Consider the following 14752-nt stretch of genomic DNA (forward strand, 5'->3'; position numbering starts at 1 on the left):
AAATGTGGCAATGGCAGATATTTGTACTTTTTTAATCACAAACTCATAAAACAAGACTTATGTCATTTTGCTTCAAGTAAATGTATCTTGATTTAAGAATGTTTGGTCAGTTGCATTGGAAAAATGACAGAAATAAAAAAACAAAAATACTGAAGAATGTCACTTTTTTGCAGTGCTATCAGATGATACAGTAAAAGTTATTTCTGTGTTCTAGTGGTTGGTATTCAAGCCACCTTTTGTTTTTGTTTTTTTGTTTTTTTTATTGAAATGAAATGAATTGAAAAAAGATGCTGGGAATCTGTTGGAAGTTGTATTTTCAAACTGTGAAGTGTTTTTAATGCAAGACATTTACTTGTAGAGACCATATTGGTGTATTCTGTTCCATTCAATTTCTTTGCTTGGTCTTAAAGTGTCTTGTTATTAAATTACAGAGACTGTTTTATGGATTCATCAAACCTCTCAATGAAAATAAAGCTGTTCTCTTTCCTCTATTTCAGACGAAACCTGACGAAATTGTCGCTGATATTCAGTCACATGCTCGCCGAGCTCAAAGCCATCTTTCCCAATGGCCTGTTTCAAGGGGATAACTTCAGAATCACCAAAGCGGATGCCGCAGAGTTCTGGAGAAGATCGTTCGGGGACAAGTGAGGCGCTTAATGTGTTCTTTGTTCTCGTAACAGTTTAACATGCCACATTTTCATGGAAAAACAAAAGAAGTTGTACTTTGACAAGCTTAAGGAACAGAAAACAGTCTGATTCTTATAACATAACCTGCATTTCTCTGAATTTCAGAACCATCGTGCCTTGGAAGGTTTTCCGGCAGGCCCTGCATGAGTTTCACCCCATCAGCTCGGGCCTGGAGGCCATGGCTCTCAAATCCACCATCGACCTCACCTGCAATGACTACATCTCCGTCTTTGAGTTCGACATCTTCACCAGGCTTTTCCAGGTGCGTCATTCAATCACTCCATCACTTCCTCCAAGCACAGACTAGCTCTATTGTGCCTGAGCTCAGTGTAGAGGAAGGTCTGACAATGACTGTTGTTGTGTGGCCTTGTGCTGTGTGTATGGAGGCTCTGTTTGCGTGTGCGTGTCAGTGCTGATGCTTCAGTTCTCATGGCTGGAAGCCAGCCTGAATGGAGGCCTCTTATCACCTTTTTGTAGCTCAAACAGGCTTGTCTGCACTCCTCCGAGCACAATTTCCTAAGAGTATGGGGCGAGAGATGATTTGAAAGTGCCTCAGCTTTAGAAGAGAGCTGTTTGACTTATTTTAATGGCAACTGCTGCTAACCTCTCTGGGATTTTTTTTTGCTCTAATTATATACCCTTTGAGAGCAACAATACAGAACAGAGATGTTTGAGGTTTTTTTGTTCTTCTACTTGATTTGTGTGTACACACACTTTTTATTCTGGAATAAACTACTATTGCTCATACTTGGGGTTGTGGATTTGAACCAACCTCAAGTATTTAGCTAGTCGACGGATGATAACCAAAGTTGACATCAGAATCGAAATCCAAAGTGTGTAAATTGAATCAAGTAGAGAAAAGTGTATATGCAACCCTTCTGTTATACAAACATGAGTCATACTTCAATCATGCTATTATTTTAAGTTATTATACTTAGTTTTCACCTTTCATACCAATAGCGAATGCATAACATGTCAGAACCACTCAGAATACACTAGTGTTCAAAAGTATGGAGGTGGTAAGGGGTTTTTTTGTTTTGTTTTTAGAGCATTAGAGAAAAGTCTCTAATGCTCAAGGCTGCATTTATTTGTTCAAAAATACAGTAAAAATTGTAATATTGTAAAATGTTATTACAATTATTTAAAATAATGTTTCCAGTTTAATATATATTCAAAATGTAATTTACTCCTGCGATGGCAACGCTGAATTTTCAGCAGTCATTACTCAAGTCTTCAGTATCACATTATCTTTCAGAAATCGTTCTAGTATGCTGATTTGCTGCTCAAGAAACATTTCTTATTGTCAATGTTGAAAACCTTTGGGCTACTTAATATTTTTTAGAAACGATGATACATTTTTTTTCTGGTTTCTTTGATGAATAGTGTTCAAAACAAGTCTTTACTGTCACTTTGATCACTTGAACGCTTTTTTGCCAAATAAAATTATTAAAAAATAAATCTAACTGACCCTAATCTTTGAATGGTAGTGTACCTTAACATCTGCATTGCAATGCTCTGGCAACCATCCACAACACCCTCGCATCCTGATGACGACTTTTGTCACTCGCGTCATTTTCAGAAAATGTAAAAATCTAGTCATGCTGATTTTTCCATGGAACAGTTGACTATTGAGATTAGAATATGAATCTATAATATAGCAGATGTGGAATGCATCATCTGTCGGCTGCTTGGCAGTGCTGTCTTATGTAATGAGCTCATTATTCAGAGTGCTCTTGCTCAGACATCTCAGCGGTCCAGAGCTTTCTCGTTCCCCTCTCTCCTCAATAGGCCATAATCACATCTATCCTTTAATTAGGCTTCCTTACTTCACATCAGAGCTAATTGGGGAAAAAGGGGGTCAAGATCATTTTTATGACTGATGCAGCTTTAATCAAACGTGGCCTTTTTGATACATCTAATAATCAAGCTAACATTGACAGCATGTCATAATTCATGTCGTTATGTTGTTCTGTTAGAGCGCTTAAAACGGCTGTGGCACGGCTGGCCTTGTGGCCGTTCCAGTTGCAGTTTAGAGCGCTTGTGCTGCACCGTACCTCAGCTTCATTCATGCCAGAAATAGCCCAGCTGTTTACAGAGAGCCCGCAAAGCTTTTTGACGAAGCTCCACGTAGCAAGGTCACACTTCTCATCAGCATCTGAATGAACCCGCCCCGCTCGAGAGCCAGTCACAGTTTTTTTTTTACTCCTTCCATTCGGCAGCCTTTTGACTGTGAGTGGACTTTTGTGAGACTGATACCTCAGTATGAAAACCGGTTTTGTTTTATGTGTTTGCTCAGTGTACACAAGCATGATTAGGCGTCCTGGGTTAGGGTAGTAAATACTGAAGATTTCTAATAATGAAAATATGTAATCTGAGGAAGGGAAAAGGTGGGTTGGTTGACCCATATTTGCTCTGCAGCTATTTGACGTGAGTGTCAGGGGGTGTTTCAGCTGATGCACAATGCATTTTGAAAATGTGTGAGTTAGGGATGTAATGATTACCGGTTTTACGATAAATCATGATAAAATGCCCTGACGGTTAGTATTACCGTTTAAAATTTAATTATCATCAAAACCGTGTTTGATTATTACAATTTTGAAAACTCGCGGTAAATCCTGTCCAGCCAGCATCAGTCTGACGCAGAAGCAGCATGCAGTGTTGTTGTTTTTTGCACGAGACGAAATGGTGGAAGGCAGTGACAGCGCTCGGGAGATTTTTCAGCCATCTAAGAGGACCAAATCGGTGGTCTGGTCGTATTTTGGCTTTTACAAGAGTCCTGAAGGCAATTTAATCGAGGATGGTCACCCTGTCTGCTGATCTTGCAAGAAGAAAGTCGCTGCAAAAGGGGAAAACGCATCAAATTTGCTCAGTCATCTTCGTGACCACCACCCACTGTTATATAGCGAATGCAAGGTAACTTTTACCTCAATACCAAAACTAACTGTGCAAATAATTGGACAAAAAATATTGATTAGAGATTAAATATTTCGTTGCCTCACTTGTTTAACGTAAAGCTTCCGCGAAGAAAAGTTTGCAGCAAGTGGCTTTGAGCTATAAGGTTGACATTTAAGGGATAATGTATTGTATATTCATAGTTTTTGGCTAATGACTGACCAGATGTTACCTTGACAATGCTGCGCGTACTCCATCAGTTGTTGCAAATAAATATTTATTATTATTATTATTTTATTCAAATATTGTCTTATTTACTATTAAACGTTTTCAAACTAAACTTGCTTACACTACCGTCTTAAATCATATTTCTATCACTGACGAAAAATATGTTGTCTTACATTAAAATAGACAAATTTAATTAGCTTATTCTATTTATGTTTGTATGTGAACTCGAAATCAACCCCAACTTTGCTTTAAAAAGCATCACAAGATCTCCTAACCGAAGATCACATGATCACTAACGGAAATCACATTGTGTGTGTATGTATATATGTATGTATATATATATATATACACAAGTGATTTGTTATTATTATTATTATTATTATTATTATTATTAGGGTTTCATGTTAATTTAATGTTTTTGCTAAAAAAAAGTGCATATAGCTGCTAATTGTATTTGTTTGTTGATTTTCAAATATAAAACTTATTGAAATGTTTTCAGGGTGTGTATCAGTTCTTTTTGAACATTTTCATCATCCCTAGCAGCCCGCTCTGAGGTTTTCACAGAAACTGTGTCGGAGCCACTACTTAACCTGTCGTGTCCAAAAACAAACATGGGGGATCGTGGTCTTTTTTTTCTTAGTCTAATTAATACTTTTATCAACATGAAAGTGACTAAAGATATTTGTAACATTACAGAAGATTTCTACTTTGAATATTTTCTTTTGAACTTTCTATTCATCAAACAGTGTTGAAAAAATGTATCATGGTTTCCACAAAAATGTTAACCAGCACAACAGTTTTTAAGATTGATAATAATAGTAAATGTTTTTGATTAGCAAATCAGCATATTGGATCATGTGACACTGAGGACTGGAGTAATGACTGCTGAAAATGTAGCTTTGCCATCACAAGGAATACATTTAGAAGATATGAAGCTATGAAACAGTTATTTAAAATTGTAATAATATTTTACAACATTACTTTTAATCAAATAAATGCAGCCTTGATGAGATTTCTTTCAAAAACAAATTACCCAACAGAGTATGTAATCACAAGCTGACTTTGATGTAACGGTCAAAACTGATTTAAATTTCAAATATATAAATAAAATATTAGATTCATCGCAGTCATTAGAACTGTGGTGTATGTCGACTGAATGCTTACTGAATTACACACTTCCAGTGTAGGGATATGCTGGTATCAAATTTTCATGTTGCGATTAATTGCTAATGCTTTTATTACGGTGTACGGTATTATCACGATATTGAAATTTTGTTTTAAAAAAAAAGTGCTGTCATAATACAGTATAACAGGTTTAATAACTTTTTTCTTAACAAAAATAACTGAACATTTAAATGCAATAAAGCAATACAGAAAAATTTATAAAGTTAAAAGTTTTACACAGATTAAAGTGCAAAAGAACCCTTTACAATAAGACCTCATTAGTTAACCTTAGTTAATGCATTAACATTCACAATGAGCAATAGCTACATTTGCTACAGAAGTTATTCATCTTAGTTAAAAAATACAAGTCTTAGTTCATGTTAGCTCATTAAATAACACAGTTGCAACTTTCGATTTTAACAACGTGTTATTAAATATTGGAATACCTTTAGATTAATGAATGTTCCGAATAATTTTTCATTGGCAGTTTATGCTAACTAATGAATTAACTAATGAAGCCTTAATGTAAAGTGTGACCGCGTCCGCGCTTGTTTACGTCAGTGCGCACGCGTCTTTCATGCAGCGGTGTTGTGCATTTTGACCAGTTGATGGGAAAAGTATTCTTAGAATGCATTCAAAATTCTGAATAATTTGTAATATATAATTATTCACGGTATTTAGAAGTGCCCACGATAACAATACCGTGCATATTCATTACCGTGATATATCGCATTGCCGAATACCGGCACGTGTCTATTCCAGTTTAGTCTGTCTGTGTTTATAACTTTCAGTTTGAGCTCTGTGATTCTTAGTCCAGCTAATAAAATGGCTTTCAAAGATAAATGAACACAAGTCCCGTTTTTTTATAGCCTGGGAAGTGAGTTTTTACCCTGACATTTTTAGACAGAGAAATTTGCGTAAGAGCAAGCTGTTGATCAGTGTCAAACCACTTTTTAAAAAAAGAAACAAGTCAAATTCTCAGAAGTGTTTGTCAGTGACAGGAAGTGACAGTTTTGCCTGAGGAAGATGCCATGAACACATGGACAAAGTCATTTAAAAGTACTTCTTAAATAATACTGTCACCCTAAACTAGAATATTGTCATCTGCTCATTTGATGTAGCCTATAGATTATATCAAATGAGCATTTGACAATGTTATTTCTCAGAAGTACTTTTAAAGGACTTCATTCATGTGTAATATATATATATACTGGCCATTTGTCTCTATTGATAAACTGTGTCTGTGAACAACAGTCCTGTGGTTTTGGATGAGCTTTAGAAAGGGAAATAAGATTGACGTGTGTTTTAAATTTGTCAGGTGTGGCTTCACATTGGCATCTTGGCATTGAATGAAACGCCTGTTTTACTAATTGGACTGACATTAAAGGGTTAGTTCACCCAAAAATGAAACTTCTGTCATTAATTACTCACCCTCATGTCATTTCAAACCCGTTAGACTTTCGTTCGTCTTCGGAACACAAATTAAGATATTTTTGATGGAATCTGAGAGCTGTCTGACCCTGCATAGACAGCAATACAACTGAAATGTTCCCAAGTCCAGAAACGTAGCAAGGAGATCTGTAAAATAATCCATGTGACATCAGGGGTTCAACCATAATTTTACGAAGCTACGAGAATAATTTTTGTGCGCAAAAGAAAAAAAACTACTTTATTCAACAATTCGTCTCCTCTGCGTCCCCCTAGCGCCATTTTGGAGTGTATCCGCTGGACGTAAACAGCGTATGCTGTTCTGTGTCAGCTGCGTTGTTGTGCTCTGAGCTGAACGAAAACAGCGTATCCGTGTGACGCAGCTGACACAGAACAGCATACGCTGTTTACGTCCAGCGGATACACTCCAAAATGGAGCTACAGGGTGACGCGGAGGAGATGAATTGCTGAATAAAGTCGGGGGTTTTTTTCTTTTGCGCACAAATTATTCTCGTAGCTTCGTAAAATTGCGGTTGAACCCCTGATGTCACATGGATTATTTTACAGATCTCCTTGCTACGTTTCTGGACTTGGAAACATTTCAGTTGTATTGCTGTCTATGCAGGGTCAGACAGCTCTCAGATTCCATCAAAAATATCTTAATTTGTGTTCTGAAGATGAATGAAGGTCTTACGGGTTTGAAACGACACGAGGGTGAGTAATTAATGACAGAATTTTCATTTTTGGGTGAACTAACCTTTTAAGTGATGTTTATATACAGAGATCTGAGTTCATTTGGTTCGATGGTGTCACTGGCATACAGAGTGACTCCCCACTCCATCCACAACACACTCTGTGTCTCTGACTCAGACTCTCTTCATCTCTTAAATGGATGTTCCATCACATAAGGGACTATGGGTGTCTTTGCTGTCAGATGTAATCTGTATATACATGCCACTACATTCACAGTGTGAATGGTGTTTGGGGGAAAAAACTTTTGTGTGAAAAAATGTTGTTTATTTTTATTTTTATTTTTTTATATAGCCATGGTCATCACTGCTAAGAAACTGGAACAGCCTGGCAGTGACTCATCCGGGCTACATGGCCTTTCTCACCTATGATGAAGTTAAAGCTCGTCTGCAAAAATTCATCCACAAGCCCGGCAGGTAATACAAACACTACACACGTCACAGTTAAAGGGATAGTTCACGCAAAAATAGAAATTCACCTAGTAATTTGGATATTGACTCCTGTTGTTCTAAACCAAAATTTATATTTTTCTTCGAAATAACAAAAAAGCTATGATTTGATTTGATTTTTTATTATAAATATTTTTCTTACATTTTTATTATTATTTTGTACATTTTATCTCTCTATCTGTCCAAAAGTTGCTCAATTAATTTTTTCATCAAAACAACACAAACGTCATTTTATTTATTTATTTTTTTATATAAAGTCATTGGGTTGGGACAACAAGAGGGGAATGATGGCAGAATTAAATTTTTTGGGTCAGCAATCCATTTAGTCCCAGTACTAAAAGATCTTTGTGTCTTGGGCTTCAGCCATTCACCCATGTCTTTTTTAATTCAGATGAGTTCATGGCATCAGCCTTGTCACAGCAGCATTATCCTACATAAACAGTGACAGGACTTACATGGGACAATGCACCATTAGTTGCTTGAATCCCCACTCTAAGTGGCCCGAAGGACAGCATGGTACCTCCCATCAATAGATGTATTGTAAAAGTACCATGATGTCACAAGTGCTCTCAATTCAAAGAAAAGCAATCATATGACCACCCATAATGCACTGAGACACGTTTCTCAGTGATGGCTTGATCTGACACTGTTAGATTGTCCTGTTTCTTTTGTCTCATGTCATAAGTATTTGTTGTAACAGTCACATTTTCTCTTGGTTACAGCTATATTTTCAGGCTGAGCTGTACGCGGCTCGGCCAGTGGGCTATTGGTTACGTCACAGCTGATGGGAATATCTTGCAGACCATTCCTCATAACAAACCCCTCTTCCAGGCTCTCATCGATGGCTTTAGGGAAGGATTGTAAGTCAACACAGCATCTCAGTATAAAACCCACATTTAAAACATTTAGATGTTTAATAAAGCATCAGATGTAACACTTCACCTCCCTCAGACTTTCAGTGTGTCTTACAGACCGACTTTATTCCCATTTAGCTACCTTTTCCCTGATGGCCGCACACAGAACCCTGACCTCACAGGGCTGTGTGAGCCCTCGCCCCAAGACCATATCAAAGTCACACAGGTCTGTTTTTGTTTTTATTATCTCAGTCTAGGGCTGGACGATATGGCCAAAATTTATATCACGATATATTTCTTAATTTCGGTCGATACGATATAATTCCGATATCGATATGAACACTATTAAAAAAGCCTCATAAAAACGGCCAAGAACGGCCACAACAGATGTCTGTACCTACAAACTTATGAAAAATTAATTTGAAACTATGAAACCTACTCCTATAAAACTATATAATATTTTAGGAAAAAATAAATAAATGTTCACCTTTTATTGGTATTTAGCCTTCATACAAACAGGAAATGTGAAATCACTGTCAAGTAAATCTCAGACTCTCCTTATTAATATTAATATTTTTTATTTCAAACTATAGGCTAACATACCAGTCAAAAGTTTTTGATCTCAGTCAGACACCTAAATCCATCTAGTGTTTTGGATAATCTGTGTAACCCTCTTTTTTTCATCGCTTACAGGAGCAATATGAGCTCTACTGTGAGATGGGCTCTACTTTCCAGCTGTGTAAGATCTGTGCTGAGAATGACAAGGATGTGAAAATTGAGCCCTGTGGCCACCTCATGTGCACTTCCTGTCTCACAGCCTGGCAGGTAAACCTGAAGAACCTTCAGCTGTCCATTAGTCTAAATACACACGTGTGTTTTCCTCACTCTTGGTTTATTTTCTTGCTCTTTTAGGAGTCAGAAGGCCAGGGCTGCCCGTTCTGTCGCTGTGAAATTAAGGGCACCGAACCCATCGTCGTTGACCCCTTCGATCCCAAGGACCCCAATAGTGGAGGCTCCTACGGAGGCTGCAGGAGCATGTTTGGGGCCGAGGGAGCCCCTTCGCCCAGCTACGATGATGACGATGATGATCGCTTGGAGGACTCTCCTTTCATGATTAGCAAGCTGGTTGGTGCTAAAGTAAGAACAACTTTATCTCATTATGAGTTTATGGACCATTCTGCTTTGCTAAACCTGCATAAAGACACCTCAATCTGTTTTTCAATGAACAGCATTGATTCAGCTGTCACCTGCCTCAGCAAATATTATTTTTGTAATGTGTTCGAGGCTCCTGTTTTGAAGTTTAATATAGGAATTCTTACAAATCTAAACCAAATAACGTTTCCCGCAGACATTTCAGTATTACTCGGCTCCAGATTATGGTAAAGGCTCAGAAATGTTGGCGTGAGTATTTAGCATCAGTATTGCATCAGTATAGATCGTTTGGCTTGTTTCAGGTGGAGAGGCCGCCCTCACCGCTGTCAGCTGCCCCTCAGCCCGTCGTTCCCCCAGTACCTCCTCGGCTGGATCTGTTTCCTCTCAGACCCACTAACCCTCCCGGGGCCTCTAGTCCAGGCGCCACATCCAAGGTAAATGCACTACTATGGAATGTTTCGCCAAGTTTTTCACCCTCAGTACCTCAGTTTGGAATGTATTAAGCATTCTTTTTAAACACTTCAAAAGAAAATTTCTGAGTTTGGATTAGACCAGCGCTTGTTGATGTTCAGTTTTTAATATCTGGTTTATTCCTTCCATCCCCAGGCCCCATCCCATCACAAGGACAAGCCGTTACCGCTGCCCCCAGGCCTTAGGGACCTGCCACCACCTCCTCCCCCAGACCGACCACACCCAACCGGATTAGACAACCGGCTCCCGAGACGCCCTCTCCCCAGTACGCCTGGAGAACCTCCTCGGGACAAACTGCCTCCTGCCCCACCTAACCGCAACATGCCGGACTGGAACTCCCGGCCCGTACCCAAAGCTCCATCACAGCCACCAGCAAGCGGAGACGCCCGTGGGTCTCGAGAACTCTCAAACAGACACTCTCTGCCTCTCCAACTGCCCTCCACGCTCGACGCCAGAGCAGAAGGCCTGAGGAACAACGGCCCCCCCAGCCTTGACCACCAGCTGGTGAAGACCCACATGCCATATTTACACATTGATAGAAGCCTAATCGGAACTTTTATCTAACTTTCATTTGCTTCATGTGCAGAGTTTCGGATCATCCAATCCTGGGTCAGATTACGACAGCCCGAAAGTAAAGCCATCTGCCTCGGCTAATGCCATCTATTCCTTGGCATTCAGGTAGGTGCCATTGAGCCGACATCACACACAAAAGACTAGGGCAGCATAAAGTACTGCATATCAAAAGAAAACCGGATATTGCACTTAATGCAATAGTTAAAGGGGTCATATGATGCTATTTTAAAGATCATTATTTTGTGTATTTGGTGTAACAGAATATGTTGACATGCTTTAATGTTCAAAAAACACATTATTTTTCAACAAAGCCCCCTCCTTTGACAAGCGCAGTCTGCTCTGATTGGCCAGCTGACCCAGTGCATTGTGATTGGCCGAACACCACAAGCACGCGTCGGAAATGTAACACCCCTTACCATAATCGCAAGCTTCAGCTTTCAAAGTAAATATCAAGACAGTTAGTAATGTCGTTAGTTTTACCATCAGTTCAAACCCGAAAGGGCAACAGAGTCGCGTGACAGACACAGTGATGATGCAGTACACAAGCCGCGGTTAAGACCGCTGACGTGCTATGATTTCTGACAGGCTGTTCACTCTCCTGTGATGTGACCCTGTTCCCCTCACTCTCACACACACACACGACGCGTTACTCTGCGCTGCACAAAACTCCGCATTTGAACAGTCAATAACAAATTCGAACATCTGGGTTGTGCTGTTCTGTTGTAAATACATCTTAATCAATTATTCCTAATTGCATCTACTTCCGAAAGACCAAATAAAGTGCTTTTGCTTTTGCGCTGATCAACACTACTGCTGTTCCTGAAACCACGCCTTCTTTCTTTGCGTGCACATTTGGGCGGCATTATGCTAATATTTCCACATAGTGACATAGAGATGTGGGGGGGCATGTTAAAATGAGCCGTTTTAGGTAGGCGTGGTTGACTCTTAACTTTTATAAAGAATATCTCTTTGGATTTGAGATTTTAGTCTTTGCAACTTTACAGATCTTCTTTATGCACCAAGAGCTTGTAACACTTCAAAGAGAAAGCAAAACTTGAAATCGCATCATATGACCCCTTTAACAACTTAGTGCTGCTTTCAGAGTGAAGCTTGGCACTATGTTCATTTACATGTGTGAAACAATCTGCTCTGAGAAGCTGAAACACTGTGTCATGAGCCATTTGTGTGTAAAAGAACACAGTTCCAAGCTTAATTCTGAAACTGGCAATAAATATATTTATTCACCAGCAAACTTAAAAAAAAAAAAAATGATGCTTTAATATTTGAAAATAAACAAAATAGGATGTAAATATTAGAATTGTAATTTTACAATTGCACTATAAATAAAATAATTACTTGTATTACGTACAGTTAAATAGTATTTATTCCGATGCATTTTATTTTTATCACAATTTTATACAAATTGTATAGTCATATTTTTGGGTGACCATACGTCCTCTTTTTCCCGGACATGTCCTCTTTTTAGACCTACAAAAATGCGTCCGGCCGGGATTTCTTAATTGCCCAAAATGTCCGGGATTCGACTGTTTTCTTAATCCCGCTACTGCTGAATCTCTGACCATTGCCGCCTGCTCCCGCAACATGTGTTTCGCTCCCGCGGTTTTCGTGTCCACTCCTTTAAACATTCTAATATTGTATATAATTTTGGCGCATCAGGGAGCCGCTCTCAAGATGTGGTGTATTTAAATATTTTTGAATGAGCGTTTGCACTGTTTACTTTCACTTTCGATTTCGCAATCACACACACTCTGTGTAAAGGGAGCACATCTTACAAGATCAGGGGTCTCGTTTATAAAACTCTCCGTAGATTTCATCCTAAAAGTGTACGTATGCATAAAGCTAGATTTAGTACGCCAGAACCTGTGCAAAAATCCCTTTATAAATCCCAGTCAGGGGAAGATTGTGTGTACGTGTGTCTGCACCCCGACTCCTCCCCGAAATAACCATATATGTAGCTTACAACGCCTAGTTTTACTATGCATAACCTCATCTTCATATCATTTCCATGCATATTTCCATCCACGTGACACCATGTTTAACACCGTTAAAGGTACAACACATTAAGGAAATATGAGATACGGACTATAAATGCCATTTGTGCCATACACATTCATTTTTATTGCTAAAAAGCATCCAGTATCCTTGTTATGTTTTAGCATAAATATATCAAAATCCATAAAAACAAAGCTGTTTAAAATAGTTATCCGATAAATATTGTAGAATAGAGTTGATCTCATTCTTTTCCACTGGCCAAATAGTATTTCAATTGTTTTAAACAATTCAAATAAAATTAAATTTATGCAGTTTTGCTGATAAGGTGATCATCTTTTAGCTATTTTTAGCCTGTATTTATTGCAGTGTAAATAGAATTGTCTGACTCTGTGCGTCACTGACAAAGTAGCCTATTTTAAAAAAGAAAACATGCAAATTACAATTTTCTTCAAGTTGTATCCTTCAAATACAGTGGTATTTTTCATAATGTTGTGGAGATGTCTTCACACGACATCGACACCTCTGTGCAGCTGCGGTTGTACAGTAAGCTATTATCATTGGTCCTATTCAAACCGGACAATAGACCGTTTCACCGAATCCAGCAGTGTCCGCCACAATATCGAAGTAAGTGCCCATCAATGATCATTGTTCTCACTAAAAATATTTTCTCATAACATGAGATCTGCAGTTTAGTTTAAAGATAAATTATTGTGCCCCTATAGCACTCCTCGTTGTCATTAAAACATAACATACCACAGGAAAAGTGATCTAGCACATCCACTAAATATGTCTAAATTCATATAATTTAATTCTGCGTAATGACGTTATGTAATTTCAGTGCTTATCTCCATTAATGAGAGTGGAATATTTAATGTAAATATGTATATTGAAGTGAAAACAGATTTTAAAATCGTTGTTAAAATCATTACTTTTCTCACGCCAAGAAAAAGAGTGCGTACGCATGGTCTAGAATGTCCGTACAGTGCGTACATATTTACGCCAAGTTTATTTTTTATAAATCCCGATATGTGCGTGGAAAATTGTGTACGCAATTTCTATGCCCATTTTGTGTGTATGCAATGTTTATAAATGAGACCCCAGATATTTGTCAGTGCGCTCAGGATCTGTTGAGCAGCAAATACTCAAGCATGGTCTTGTCAGTCATCTCTCCTTATTCTCAACCTGTGATCAGTCAAAGCTGACTCCGGTAGCTCTTGTTGGATGCAGGGTTGCCAAGTCCGCGTTTTTTCCACAAAATTGGGCTACTTTAAACTGTTGCCATGGGTTGTTTTCCCAAGTGGGTTAAAGGTGTGAAAGGTTTGAAATATTGCATAAATTACATTTGACTGAAATGCTTGTATTGAAACATTTTGCATTCTACCTATGATAAAACTTTCATGGACTTCTACATTAACTGTTCCCTCCTGGTGGAATGACTTGCCCAGCTCAATCCAAGCAGCTGAGTCCTTAATATTTTCAAGAAACGGCTGAAAACACATCTTTCATCTTCATTTGACCCTCTACTTCTAATTTTATCTCCTTGGTTTTTTTTTTTTTACTTGACCCCTCTAACATTTGCACTCTCTATTCTATTTCTATTCTAACTACTTGTTTTATTTATAAAGAAAGAAGAGCCTCTAACACTAGCATTCCCTATTCTTTTTCTATTCTAACTACTTGTTTTATTTATAAAGAAAGAAGAGCCTCTAACACTAGCATTCCCTATTCTTTTTCTATTCTAACTACTTGTTTTATTTATAAAGAAAGAAGAGCCTCTAACACTAGCATTCCCTATTCTTTTTCTATTCTTTCTACTCGTTTTCTTTTTATTTATTTATTTATTTGCAAAATAAACAAACAAACAAAAACTAAAAACTTTCTACGTATACTGTTAGTCGAAGCCCCACCCCTGTCCCCACCCCCTACTGTCCTCTTTTTGAAAGACTAAAATATGGTCACCCTATCATATTGACTAGACCAAAATGGTGTTATTGTGGACAATGAAAAAAAAGATTCTGAACTTTATGGTTAATAAAAGAGGGTTTGAGTTTGTTCTTGTAAAACGTGTACAAGAACCCCCCCCCCCCCAAA

At 38.2% G+C, this 14752-nt stretch overlaps 1 protein-coding gene across 3 annotated transcripts in view; it reads left to right on the forward strand.

Moving 5' to 3' along the window:
• The window catches only part of LOC107585540 (E3 ubiquitin-protein ligase CBL), a 45056-nt gene that overhangs the window by 25341 nt on the left and 4963 nt on the right, over positions 1-14752 (forward strand). For all 3 annotated transcript variants that reach the window (XM_016272586.1, XM_016272588.1, XM_016272587.1), the window contains exons 3-12: positions 498-644; positions 793-949; positions 7444-7565; positions 8321-8458; positions 8591-8678; positions 9146-9277; positions 9365-9589; positions 9907-10038; positions 10211-10579; positions 10662-10753. In XM_016272586.1, the coding sequence (XP_016128072.1) occupies positions 498-644; positions 793-949; positions 7444-7565; positions 8321-8458; positions 8591-8678; positions 9146-9277; positions 9365-9589; positions 9907-10038; positions 10211-10579; positions 10662-10753 (1602 nt within the window). The remainder of the gene's footprint in view (positions 1-497; positions 645-792; positions 950-7443; positions 7566-8320; positions 8459-8590; positions 8679-9145; positions 9278-9364; positions 9590-9906; positions 10039-10210; positions 10580-10661; positions 10754-14752) is intronic.

This window comes from Sinocyclocheilus grahami, unplaced genomic scaffold (assembly GCF_001515645.1).
Source record: "Sinocyclocheilus grahami isolate Dianchi unplaced genomic scaffold, SAMN03320097.WGS_v1.1 scaffold72.1, whole genome shotgun sequence".
Taxonomy (NCBI): Eukaryota; Metazoa; Chordata; class Actinopteri; order Cypriniformes; family Cyprinidae; genus Sinocyclocheilus; species Sinocyclocheilus grahami.